The following is a 14,023-nucleotide window of genomic DNA, read 5'->3' as shown; positions in this document are numbered from 1 at the left end:
CTTTCTGTAAAATGTTTGAAAGTGTACGTCATGGATCGTCCCCATTTTTGTTAGGCAGCCTGGATACTTAACTATCTGTCAGGAGCCCTGCTGCCTGCTTCCATCCCTCAGTCTCTTCTCAGCAGCAGCTTGCATCCTGGTTGCTAGGCAATGGCATTAGGGGTCTGTCCTCCCAGCGGCACCCGGTATGCCGGTTGCTGGGCACAGACACAGCACCTCTCCTCTGCTTGGCTAGCATCTCAGTTGATGAGCAACGGGACACAGCCTCTCAGCTCCACCAATTGCTTACTCATGGCTGCACTTTACTTTCCCTGGCTCCCTTGTTAATTGCAGGGTAACCAGTTTGGACACATGCCCCCGGCTATGGGATTGGCTGGCGCAGTAGGCACCTTATTTAAACCTCATTAGCCTGCGCCTCTGTGCTTGTCATAGCATTTCCTGTGACCAAGGGCACCTGATTCTTCTTCTGCTTGTTCATTTTGCTGACCTTTGCTACATTCATGGAGACCTCTACTGCCTTCCCTGATCTTTGCTACAATTAGAGATACATCTACTGTCTGCTGCCTGCCCTAACCCATGCTACAACTTCAGTCTACGCCTTCTGTCTACCAACTGTCCTCACTCCACCACCAAAGTGCCCTCCATCTTGTTTGCCTCCAACACTGTACAATACATCTCCCCTTTTCTATCTTGGATCCACTTGTGACATTTTAGAGACAGATATAGCTTTGTGTATTAAGTCCTGGGGGCAACCTCGTAACCTGGGGGCAACCTCGTAAGCTAGCTTGCCTTAAGGGAAGGGAGTTGCTAAAGGCGAAGCTACACTTGACCGCTATTTTACAGGTCTAGTCACTAAAGGGTTTGGAGAAGGCAAGAGAAGTGAACAATCTAGGCCAAAATAGCTGATTTATAAAAAGTCTCCAATTCAGTTCACTTTCCAGTTCAGCTAAGTTGTGTAGATTGTTCACTTCTCCAAATTCTCCACCCTTTAATGAATAGACCTGTTAATGTCAGCTGATTAACAAATGAACCTGTTGGCCATGTCAGCATGTTTTATGTACACCTCCCAAGACCCATGAGGTTTACCGTATACATTTATTTGTATCAGTAGAGAAATTATTATTATTATTATTATTATTATTTCTATCTATCTATATGTGCACATATTTTTTGAGGTGAAAAAAGGATTAAAAATATGAAGTAAAAAATGGGAAAAAAATTATTTTATTTTTGTTCTAGAGAGAAAAAATGTTTTATATCTCATAATAATCATTTAACTTTCACTCTATTGCTGCATTTCCCAATGTCTTATTGTTTGTTAAATGTAGACAATGCTGATTAACTACTAGGGGCAGGGTAGGTTAGCCAGTACAATTAACTTTTCATAACTGCCTGACAACTGTGGTGATATGTTCAGGGAGTGCATTCTATTCAGTTACTCAGCTGATTCTTTCAAAGTTTTCAAAGCATTAACACACAAATGTAACATAGTTTACACCAAAAGATGGTCTCTTCAATATGTGCATAGGATATTCTGGTCCATCAAGTTTGTCTTTTAATCCTTTAGCAACATACATTACATTTCCCTTTTCTTACTCTTCTTCTTTTTCCCAAATCCCAAATAAGATCCTTATTTTTCCAGAGCCCAAAAAGTATAAATTTGCCTCCTGCAGCTTCCAAGATATGTTAAAAATGCACTACAATCCCTTGATATAAATGCATTAACCTTTTCAGCAAATAAAAACCTGATAGTGGACAGCTACAGTTACTGTTGCATGCCTCCAACCTTCTAAGATGGGAAGCCGGGACATCTTTTGGCACAGAATATTTAAATTAGCCCTGTCACCACATAATCACTTGTACATAGTAGGAACCATCATAGGTATCATTACAAGGGTCCCTAATTCCTTTGGTGGGGAAATAATAGTCTTATAAATTATTATAAAAAATCAACACCAACTTTTGGTTAAATGCAACACTACTAGAATGGGCCTCATTTACCAATGTGTCTGAGACAAGATTTGTTTCAGACTGTCTGTGCTTCCCATAGCATCCTGTCAAGGCTGTATTTCCCAGATAGTGCCAGACAAGTGCCTGATTCAGAAGGGTGAGTGACAGCAAACCTCAGAATTTACAAATTACAAATTCCATATCTTGCTTCCTTGATCTGTCCACTGATGAAAATATAAGGCTAGATTTTGCAAGTGAAGTATAGGGGAGGGGGGAGGTGCTGAGGATGCTAAGATGAGTCATATGGCTCTTTATAGTTCAGGGTGCATTAAACTATTTTTCATTATGTACAGTTGAAAGGTAGTCCTGCATATAAAGCACATGCTGCCAATGATTATGCAGTTATTGCAGTACTTTTACTAAAATAATCACATGATACAAGGGGTGGAGCGTGTAAAAAAGGGGGCCAACCCAACATTAATGTGTGCCTAGAGCAGTATGATACCTAAATACAAACCTGCATCCAATCAAATACATCTTTTGACTTGGTTTGAATCTGATTGGCTGCTGTTTCCCACCTTGGGACAATTCCCTCTGGTATAGAGGATCCAGTATTAATTACAGAATATTCCTCAGCTGCAATAGCTAATGTAAAGTCTTGTGTATCAATGCTGAAATGTTTTCTGACTGTGTGTACATGTTATTTTATTATTTAGAAAGTTATTGTTATTTGTGTCCACCTGTGGGTGACAAAAGGGACATCCAGAGTGTATAAATAATCCAGTCATACCCTTCTTGCCATGCCTGAGGGATAAACTATGTTTATAGGAACATATTCTAAATAAGTTTACATATTGTTTCTATTTTCAGGCATACATTTTCATTATTCATCCTTCAGGCTATTTACATATAGTGATTATTATAAAACAACTTGTTGAGATAATACATTATTTATTAAAGGATCTAGCTTCTTAAAATATAATATATTGCTATAATAGGAAAGCCCATTGTGTACCTACATATGCATGTCTCAAAATACTAAAGAGATCTTCCATTCTTGTTATAGAGTATACATTGGGAAAGACTATTGCTTCAATGATAGAGCAACATATGGGGCCTAAAAATAAGTCTGAAGTCCAAACTTTGGGACTTTTTGGCTCCGTTTATATCACCGCATTCACTCTATTTTTAAAGAAGATTTTTATATGTTGACTCCTGAAGTATTTTTTAATTAAAAAAAAAGAACCTTTTTTTTTTTTTTGCATCCCACCAATGCATGAGAAGAATGTTACAAAGGTGCAAGACCTCCATCAGTAACAGCTCTGAAATCTCCCTTACCCGCTTGTACCTTGATTTGATACAGTAAATATAAGGATTGCATGCTTTTATTGCACTGAAAGTTCCATTTCCTTATTTGTGATACTTTTATATAGTACAGGAACAATTTTATGAACTTTAACTTTTGAAACTAATTTTCACCATGTTGTTCTTTACATTTACTATCTTAACAATACATTCATAATGCTTTATTTAAATGACATTATGAGATGAAAACCAGAGATCTTGTACCTTGAACCACTGTAAATCAGTCATGCCCAGCCTAGCAAAGAGCCTGCTATAATAATCTTTTGCAAAAGGCCATAAAACATAATGGTAAACTAAAGGAAATAGCTTCAAAGACGTTCTCCAATGCATGTCCACTGCCCGTGAGGGTGTAGCCACCACTTTAGGGTTAAAGAGGAGGGCTGACAGGTGAAAGTGGGAAGGTTCTGACATCATTAGGATGTTGCTTTCCGTAACTTAGATAGTTGGAGGAAAACCTGTCACTGCTCGGATCTGTGTATTCCTATTACTGCAGTGAGGTGAAGGCACACATTAGTATAACTTAGTATAACTCATGAATCCATATAACAGCTACAGCTGGGATACCCCAGCATCCCCTGGTATGTATTTTGTATTCTATTTTTATTCATATGCTCTCCATATGCTCTCCATATGAATCTAAGAAATGTTGATGATTCCGTTTTCTTTTTCTCTTTAATAATCATGATTTACATTGCATCTTATACATATGTTTTATCTTACAGAACAGAGGAAAAAATATTCCAACTCAAATGTCATCATGCATGAGACATCTCAGTATAATGTTGAGGTAAGTGTGTTCGCCAGTAAATGGCAGGTGACAGGTGACAGCAAAGTGATTGTATTATGGACTTTGTTTGTGCAAGTGAGACATGGAACCTCACGGGTTCTAGAACCATAAAAATGGGTGTTGGCACAAGATAGTTTTGTCACTGTAGGGTGCCATGCTACATATCTTTATCAGATGTTATATAACAGTATGTATGTACAATTGGCTTTCTTATAAACTTGTCTATCAAAAGCCATTCTTCCACCCTACATAGTCACCAAGGCAAAAAGCCTATGTTTGTCCAAGTGTCAGCCTTGTGACGCACAGTGTTTTATGTGGGATATTATGCTATATCTCTCTTGGTGGCAAAGGTACTATAATGTGTTATATAAATAGACATAGTTAGGCTTTATACAGTGCAATTATGTTGTCCACAGTTATTGCAACTAATCTTATTTCAAAGATTAATTATGACTAGTTGCCTTGGACTATTGAAGTTTACATTTTCCTTTTTGTCTCCTTAAAGTGATGCTAAACTCAGGAGTTAAATCTTAAAAATGCATTCAAGTACCTTAACTTTTTAACAAAAATTTATCTTATTTGTGCACCACTCAGCTGTAGATCCTCAAACCATCTCTGAATTTCAGAGATGATTGGAGAATCTACAGTCAACTGGTGCACAAATAAGATACATTTTTGTTAATAGTTAAGGTACTTGAATGCATTTTTAAGTTTTAACTTTAGTTTAGTGTCACTTTAAATAAGGCCAGTTTGTTGTTTTGGCAGTGTGCAAAGGACGGGCCTGTATAATGACAGCTCTGGTGTCAAAAGCATGAAATGGACAGTACTATAAAGGGTGTGTAAACAGTTTAACAACATGAAACTGTGTGCTCAGAAAAGACAGTTATACGTGGCATTTTCTGCATACAAACTTAGAAAGAAAGGGCCCTTAGGAGAAGGCAATGGTTGTTGATATAGACTCGCAAGTTGTGATCAGACACAGCATTGTTCTACTGTTTCTTTTTTTTAAATCAGTTTGTCTAAATGATTTGGCCATGAGAGTTTATATATGTGATTCTGTATATTTATTAGATCCTAATTAATTGCCATAACAGTTTGCACAAGAAGTGTCTCTTTGATGTGGGTGTCGGTATTCATGGCTTTTGAAGACACCAACAGAGTAAACTACTGTCTGAAGGGAGCTTTTTATTGTTAAGTGGTTCACTACAATGCTATGACCCAGTCCACTCAAGACAGATATTTCACTGTTTGGCAGACACGGGTGGGCAGAAACATCTAGCAGGGTTTTATTTTATTTACCTCTCCTAAGGTTCTAATGTGAGATTTCTGTTCTTGATTTTAACAATTGCTCACCTTTTGTATTTATTTTCATTGTATCATTTCTGCTATTGGTTTCAATCATGCTTTACATTATGAAAATAAATATGGAGAAAGGAAAGGCAGCTGGTGTAGTATAACTATATTGGGATAGGGGGAAGTACCAGGAAATCTAGTCTGGTTTTCTTAGCAGATCTCCCCATTGGAGTCCTCAAGAGATAAAAGAAGCTAGTGGGTGATCCATCTCATTGCTTGCCACCAAATTATCTCTTATGGGATGTGCTGACATTTTAATACTTGGAGGGACTCTGTCACTTCTCAATCAGGGCACAGTGACAATGTGTACAGATAGTCCTCCACCCAGCTTTCTTACTTACTAAACCATGCTCCCTCCCCGCCTGCCTTGCTGCATCCTTTCCTGTCTAACCGACAGTGTCAGCTGGTGTCAGAGCTTGGACATTGAGGAATTTCAGGGGCCCTCCACTTGACAGTACTGGGGCCTGGTGATTGGCCGCTTAGGCCTGAACACTATCACATGGATAAGGTCATGTGCTCCCTCATACCCAGAAGCCCTACTTTACTAGTGAGGGCTTCAGCGGTGCAGGAAGGCAACATGGGAGCATCAGTGAATGGCCATGAACTGCAGTCACTTTGGCACCCACCCGACTCTAAGGGTATTATTCGGTCAGGAGTGTGAAGGGTACACTGGATTTTGGCCCTGAACTATGTCTCCTTAAGATAGTCACTATAATATATATTATCTTTAAAAACAAAGCTGTTTAACTTCTCTGTAAACTCTTCAGTTTGCCCATGTGATAAATAGAACACTTACAGTCATTCGGTTAGTTGGCAGCCTAGATGAGTCCATGATTAACCAGCATGTGTCCAGGAAATAGTTCAAGGTACCTGTATAAAGTAGATAAGGATGACAGCTAAGCGCCCAGTTGGTCTTAAAGAGGTAGTGAAGGGAAGTAACAAAAAAACCCAGGAGCTTTAAGCTTTAACCCATAATAAGCCACAATCTGCTAGTATGCACAGCATATGAACACATTATGACAGACTTACCCGCCAAGCCAATCCCCTCTAGCACTGCTATCTCCCCTCTCCAGCGCTTCCATCTTCTGCTCAGTTCTTTTCCGTGTTCGGCCTCTTCATTTGCCGTGCATGTGAGTTACTTTATCTCGGCATGCTGGGTCTGTGTACTAAGCTGCGCATGGATGGTTCAGTGTATGATTAAGAAAAAGGCCAAATGGTAGAAAGAAGCTTTTATAGCAGAAGAGACTTACATAGTCTCTTCGGCCACAAAAAGTCTACCAATCAGCGTTTTTAAAAAAAAATCCTTTACTTCCACTTTAAGGAGGCAGTATAGAGTATTTTCAGTAAATGTTTCCTTTGAATTATCATTGCAATGTTTACTGCAACATAATTTTCATGTGTTTTAAACATTTTTATATTCTTGTTCCTCCATATTTTCATTATTGTATTAAATTGTATTGTATTGAAAACTTCAAGACTAAGCATATCAACTGTTCAGATAAGCTATCAGCCACAAAGAGAATGCTTTGGGGTTGATTTGCTAAAGGAGTTGAGGCAGTTCACCTAGCCAAATGAACATTCACTTTGCAAAGTGTATGCTAGTAAATAAGGTGAAGCTATATTCATGTTCAAATCATATGCAAGGGAAATAACTAGCAAGTGATTGGTTGATTGAAGTGACCATAGCTTGAGTTTATTCACTAAGCTAAGTGAACACTGAATATTCAGATTGCCAAGGGAACAGTCTCTACTCCTTTAAGAAATCAATCCAATTGTTTTCAGTGAGATGATCAGCTCATAATGGTTGCTTTATTAACCGATTAGAGACTCTTCACATAGCAAAGTGATTGTTAGTACATACTATTAGGTGATGTTCACTTTCAATACCCAATCTTGTGCTAGCAAATCTTTTTTTATATTTTCCTAGCACATCATTGGGTATTTAAAGTGAACACAGCTTTAATGTATTTACTAACATTAACTAACGCCATTGACTTATATTGCAAGTGGTAAAACACAATCAGGTATATTACTGCAAAGCAGCAAGCAGAGCATGCAAGAATCAAATATGGCTGCCCCAATGTACATATATAATTATAAATCATACATAGAAACAAGATTCTAAAAAAACACACTGATATGATTATTTATATCATGTGTATATGTACAAAAAAACTGAAAAGACTTCAAATTCACTTTGAATAAGCACTATAATGTTGTTTGATCGGTTGGAAAGGGTCAAACGCAGATACATTGATAAGTGGTGAGTGTACAGCACTTCTATACAGCGGGGTGTGTTCAGCATTTCACAGTGACACAGAAAGCCAGCTTAGACTCAAAGTTCAGACGCTGCTCAACAAAGCCACTCCTTTAAATGACACCAGATTTTTCAAAGTTAATAGGAGATGAGCTGTGTAATGAGTGACAAAGAAGGCCATATCAGCCTTACTTGTCTATAGAAAAGAATAGTTTTAATGTTTTCTCCTTGTATGTAAAGGAAATCATTTCTATGTTTTTAATTTCAAACATTAACCCCTTCATGACTGAGGCCCTTTTTTCATTTTTTGCACCCATGTTATATTCCACATTTTAGGCCTGAAAATGACGTAAAACCCCCCAACATTATATATTGACAGTCGGCTCTACAAATTTAAACAGACTCCCGGCGGCAAAAGTCGCCCGGGAGTCTGTTTAAACAGCCCCGATGCTGGCGACGTACACTGTACGTCGTCAGTCACGAAGGGGTTAATATAGTGCCAACAAATTACACAGCACTTTACATCAATCCCTCTCCTCAAGGAGCTTACAATCTAAGGTCCTCATTGTAAACACACACAAGGTCAAATTAGACAGGAGCCAATTCAGCCTTCCAGCATGTCTTCAAAATGTGGGAGGAAACCCGTACAAGAATAGGGAGGACATGCAAACTCCTTGCAGAACCGTGCACCCGCAGTGCTGTAAGGCAAAACTGCTAACCACTTCTTCACTGTGCTGATTCTAATGGAGTAGCTAATGAATTGTAATATTAGGTACCCTGTAGGCAGCTAATGTACCAGGGCTGCCAACTAATTCTTCATTTGCCGATGCATTATATGTACACAGGCTCATGATTCACTGGATAAGGACCTCGAATATACCTCATACTACCTAGAGCCCTCCCTAAATGGGCACATGCCTGGTAGGCACTGGCAGGTTCCAATTTGTCTAGCAAAGCTACTGTCATTAGCTGTCAGTGGTCACTGATAAGTGGTGTTCCGCATCAGTGCTTGCTAAAATGTAAACAAAAATCAATATATTGTATTAACGTTAAACTGAGCTCAAAAGCTGATCTCTGAATTTGTGCTGACACTGTCCTTCCTTCTGGAAGGCGGCTACTTTTGTTCCTCATGGTTCTTGTGTGTCTGTGTTGTAAAGTAGCCACCACACCAAAGTTCGCTGCCATGATGGACTACAATCTCGCATTTAGTTTACTAACTTGTATTGAGATTGTAGTCTATCATAGGAGCAAGAGGGACAAAAGTAGCCGCCCTCCAGGAGGAAGGACAGTGTCAGCACCAATTCAGAGATGATTTCAGGATCTACAGCCGAGTGATACACAAATAAGCTAAATTTTTGTTAATAGTTAAGGTACTTAAATGCATTTTAGGATTTAACTCCTGAGTTTAGTGCCACTTTAAAGAGGAACTTCACCCATTGCCATGAAAGTTATTCCCAATATTGCATTTACCTTTGATGCTTGTTTATTGAGGAAAAACATACTCACAACCCCACTCAGTGTTGGCATCTTCTCCCGCCTGTACTCTTCCACTATCTCTTCCTGCTTTTCACAGCCACCACCCTGATGTCACTCCCTTGATCTCTCACACGTGCAGACAAAAATATTTGCTTCTGATGCTTCTGGGAGGCACAGTTGATATTACTGTGCTTCTCAGCAGAGCTGGGAGTTTTAAACCCTGTGAGAAAGCACTCCAGACCATCACAAGAGTACATTCTCGCGTGACTTCAAACGCCCAGCTCTGCACGGAAGCATGGTGATGTCACCCATGCCTCTCAGAAGCTAGGGCGGAGGATTTTTCCTTTTTGGCGAACGGTTTGTTTAAAGCCTATTGTGTTGGGGAAGGGGGCAAGGGGCTTCCAAAAAAAAAGCGGACCTTCCATTTGCCATGGAAGATCTGCTTCAAGCAGTAAACTACAAAATGTACTTTGGCCTTTAATTCCTTCTGATTAATAGCAGTGCACTTTCTGGTATGAGAGTTTGCCTACAGACTCATATCTGTGTATCTGCAGTGTGAGGTCTAGGGTTCTGCTTCCTCTGACTGGTGGTTTCAGGAGATTTTACTGTGGGATCTGGTAATGTCACTGCTGTGCTGCTCACAGTTTTCAATGCTGGAGGATTTCTTTGCTGTGGAAGCAAAGCCATGCCTTCACCAAGATGGCCACCTATGCTCAGAGACACAGTACATAAGACACATAGTCACTGGTACGCTGGTTGAATTTTGGCCAAGTCCTGATGACACAGCCGACATTTCACCAGAGTGTGGCCCTTTTCGGGGAACCCCTGTTCAAAAAATTGATTTTTCAACGGTTTTGTTAATCAAGCCAGGCCCAAAAAATTATCATCCGAACAGTGACTGCAGTCAATCAGTACCCCAGACCCCAAAACAGCAGATGTTTCACTTCTGTATGATAGGTAATAATAATGTTACTGTGTAACTACAATACGACTCCCATTATTGCAAAGTAAAACTGGCTCTGGAGCTTAAAGCTGAGATCCAGGCACAACGTTATTAGGATCTTTTGATTTGATATTTTTCACTCAGTCTGGGTCCTTGTTCTTTCCATTCTTATAGGAATATAAAATCATTTGTTAGGTTCCCTTGAGAGTACAGCTGCTGCTGTACTTCCAACCTGACAGCCGACCCTGGGGCGGGGTGTTACACTACAGAAATGTGGGCATAAATAATTGAGTTATTCAGTGGTTATGCTGTGCTCCTAGTAATCATCTCAGGTTTTAATTTTCCCCTGTGACTGGAGTGTACCTTCAATTAGATTCATCAACTGTTCATAATGTTGCTCTGTGTAAACACATGCACAATTAAACACATTAACATAAGTTGCATTAAGGCAACCTATTCATTTGAATGCACCAAAAAAAAAGGTCCATGTAGAATTTATGTCAGCATATCTCACTGCAATGCATAGTAGTGTGTTGCTGTGCATTGTGCTGCAACACAAGGGCACTGCCATTCAGTGTGCGTGGGCTGCTTTACCTGGATTTAGCCAACCACAGAACCTGAATATGTGTATTAGTAACCCTGTCATTTAGCCATTATACAGCCTACACAGCTGCCATTATCAGAATAAACAAAGATTATTTCCTGACAACCTTTCTATTTACATTGTGTTATCTCCATTGATCCTGAACCAATATACCAACAACCTGGCAGCACTATGATTTTTATATATAGGAGTGCTTTATACAGTATAAATATAGTTTCCTGTTCACATATTATTTAATCTCAGTCTTAGGATTGTTCATCTACCTAATTACATGACCATTTAACTACCGCATTGATGCATACCCATTGTTTACTAGCCCATCAGCAATATCACTGAGGCACAGACATCAGTACCTAGTAAACTCTAATATGTTCATATCAGATAAATACTTCCCAGTGAATTACCGGTCTAATCAATGAAGAATGGAGAGACATGTTCTCCCGGGCGGCCGGGAGCCGCTATCTAATAGCGGGAGACTCCCGGAGCAAGAGTTGAGATGTCTGCATGTTAAAGCCCAACTCTACTCAAAACTTTTGTCTTTGTTTTCAATAGAGCAAGGAAGCGTTCGTTTTCTATTGTGGTCTGTGGCCCTGTTGTGTAGACTTCTACCCACTTCCTCTCAGAACAGGAAATATTTTAAGTTTAATTGGGAAAGGGATAGAACTTCTGACAATGTTTTCATTACTGTCTGTGCCTCCGTGTCCCGGCTGTTCCTCCCTTTTCTTGTATACGCATCACAGGGATAGGAAGGGAGGGAACATCCCCCCAGTATGGTCACGCTCAGAAATAAAAATCTGACAAATGTAATTCATAATTGACTGGGGTTAAGACCTAAGCTTTAAGGACTTCAGCGCTCTTTTTCTAGCACAGCTTAGAAAAACAAAGTGAGCATTTGCTTGATTTGAGCCACATTACATATATTTCCCTGTTTCTGTTCTTTATGTTTAAGTAGCTCCTATGTTTTCATAAATAGTGGTTCAGTCCAAACATGAATTTAATTAATTCAGCCTGATCACTAATATTAATTTGTTTTCTGTAGAGAAAATAAAATGTTAATAAATCAAAACACCACCCTGGTCATACTGCTCTGTAATGGTTATCCTTATCTACATTCAAGCACATAAGTCTCTGACCACATTTAAGTTGATCTAATTGTGCTTGTTTTTGAAAAAAAAATTGAAATTTTTTTTTCCCTCGCTTACTGCATTCCTATCATGCCAGATCTCCTCAATGCCCGGGATCCCTGGGAATGGAATTATTTAGTTTGCAATCCAAATTTTGGAAAATAAATTTAAAAAAATAAAATATATAAAAAGACTGCACTATTTACAGTTGAAAAGATGTATTAGGCCCCATTCACATATATAGGGCTGGACAGAGGACTCCTGCAGCAAGAATCTGCGGATACCTGTGGCTGGAATTACAGGTAGTTGTGGATAGCTAGAAAGCCTGTACAAAGCAATGATAGGCTGATAGGAGCCACAGCTGTCCGCTGCTTTTCACATGTATCTGCACACCCAGTGATTATCTGCAGCTAGAGACAGATGTCTGACCCCGGACACAATCTGTCGGCATATCTGTCCTTAACCAGAGGTAACCACTGTTTATTCCAGACAAAGTAATATGCAAATTCTTGTAAAAGGGATCTGCTGTCTGGCCCTAATGAAACATGTGAATGGGGCCTTATATTGTAGGCGGTTCTGGAGATTTTCAGAGTTGATGTTTGCAGAAAAATATTTTTGTATATAGATATTTTAATAGAACAGTTGGACACTTTTTCATTGTGATAGGAAGAAAAGTTGAAGATTTTTGTTTTCTTTATTAATGTTTTTAAAGGATAGGGAAGGATTACAACTTCACTCTTGTTGTGTATGTCCCAATTAGGCTGTTTTTCCTTTTTTGAAAGTTTTCACCAGTATACCTCCCAACTTTCAGAGATGGGGAAGAGGGACACATTATAGCATGAAGTATGTAGGCCTCCAGTAGCACAGAACATGGGGATTAAGGCACAAAAAATGTTTGATTTAACCCAAAACTGTTTTTTTCATCACTATTTTTCATTTAATTTTGTAAATAATCAAAATGGGATAATTCAAAAGTTAGATAAAAGGTTTAGTGCAGTAAAACAATTTAATAAATAATACATTTTTATAGAAATCCAAAAAGAGGGGCATCAGATGAAATGGAGGGACAGAGGGATTTGGTTCCAAAAGAGGGACCCATGAAGGACAGTTGGGAGCTATGGTCTCCAGGCTGTAGGGGCCCGAGGGGACATCACTCAGACAGGTTCACAACCACAATAAAGATGCTTTCTAGCCAGTGGTTTAAGGAGAGACTGATAACCAGTGAGAGAAAAAAGAGAAAAGGAGGACAAAGGGCCACAGGAGAAAACTTTCTAAGTGCAGTAGTTTACATTATTCTTTAGAAAAATGGTATTAAACCATGAATATGCGTACTGTGTATTATCGTTACAAGATACCCCATTGGGGTCAAGGAATCATTATTGAGCCTTTGGAGAATATGGCTACCTCTAGGCAGATAGAAGTTAGGGAGTTTGCACTCAATGTTAGTCATGGTTATGGTCTTAGGGTGCCCACACACCTTACGATAATCGTACGATAATCGCTGAAAATCCCGCGATCGTACGATTATCGTAAGGTGTGTGGAAGCCGTGCAACCTCTACTACTGTAAGGTTGCACGACTTTAAACTTACGAACATGTTCGAAAACCCGCCGAGCATCGTACGAAGTTCGGCGGGTGTGTAGCATGTTCGTAAGATAAAAGCCGGACCGGCCAGTGTGCGCAAGCGCACACTGCCTGTTCGGCATTGCGGTCATCGGAAGCCGGCCCCTCAGGGGGCGCGGCTTGCGGTCATCGGAAGCCGGCCCCTCAGGGGGCGCGGCTTGCGATCATCGCAAGTACGATCTGCCTGTCCAAGATAGGCAGATCGTACTTTTTTTAAGTACCTTACAACCATCACAAGACAAAAAGTCTTGCGATGGTTGTAAGGTGTGTGCCCAGCATAACACTATATAGCAATCCACTTCCGACATGAAATGGTAGAAAGGGTTGGGTCCAAGAAAAAAACCTGTAAGGAGGTCAGCAGAAGAACCCGTATTAAATATAGGTACCTCTACTGACCGTCTTCCCTGTTCATTTATCTGGGGCCCAACCTTTTCTACCACTTTCTAAAACTCCACCCCAACTTTGCCAAAAAAAATAAAAAAATATGTGTTGCCTGTAGTTACACTTTATTATACTGTGTATATAAAAAAAAAAAAAAAAAA

The 14,023-nt window shown here is 39.5% G+C and overlaps 1 protein-coding gene across 2 annotated transcripts in view; it reads left to right on the top strand.

Moving 5' to 3' along the window:
• Positions 1–14,023, top strand: part of EPS8L2 (EPS8 like 2) — a 116,442-nt gene that overhangs the window by 64,849 nt on the left and 37,570 nt on the right. For both annotated transcript variants that reach the window (XM_018556051.1, XM_018556050.1), the window contains exon 4: positions 4,038–4,102. In XM_018556051.1, coding sequence (XP_018411553.1) covers positions 4,038–4,102 — 65 coding nt within the window. The remainder of the gene's footprint in view (positions 1–4,037; positions 4,103–14,023) is intronic.

This window comes from Nanorana parkeri, unplaced genomic scaffold (genome assembly GCF_000935625.1).
Source record: "Nanorana parkeri isolate BGI_ZX_2015 unplaced genomic scaffold, ASM93562v1 scaffold222, whole genome shotgun sequence".
NCBI classification, from domain to species: domain Eukaryota; kingdom Metazoa; phylum Chordata; class Amphibia; order Anura; family Dicroglossidae; genus Nanorana; species Nanorana parkeri.
The sequence above is the reverse complement of the archived record's forward strand: the minus strand, read 5'-3'. Positions and strand labels throughout refer to the sequence as shown.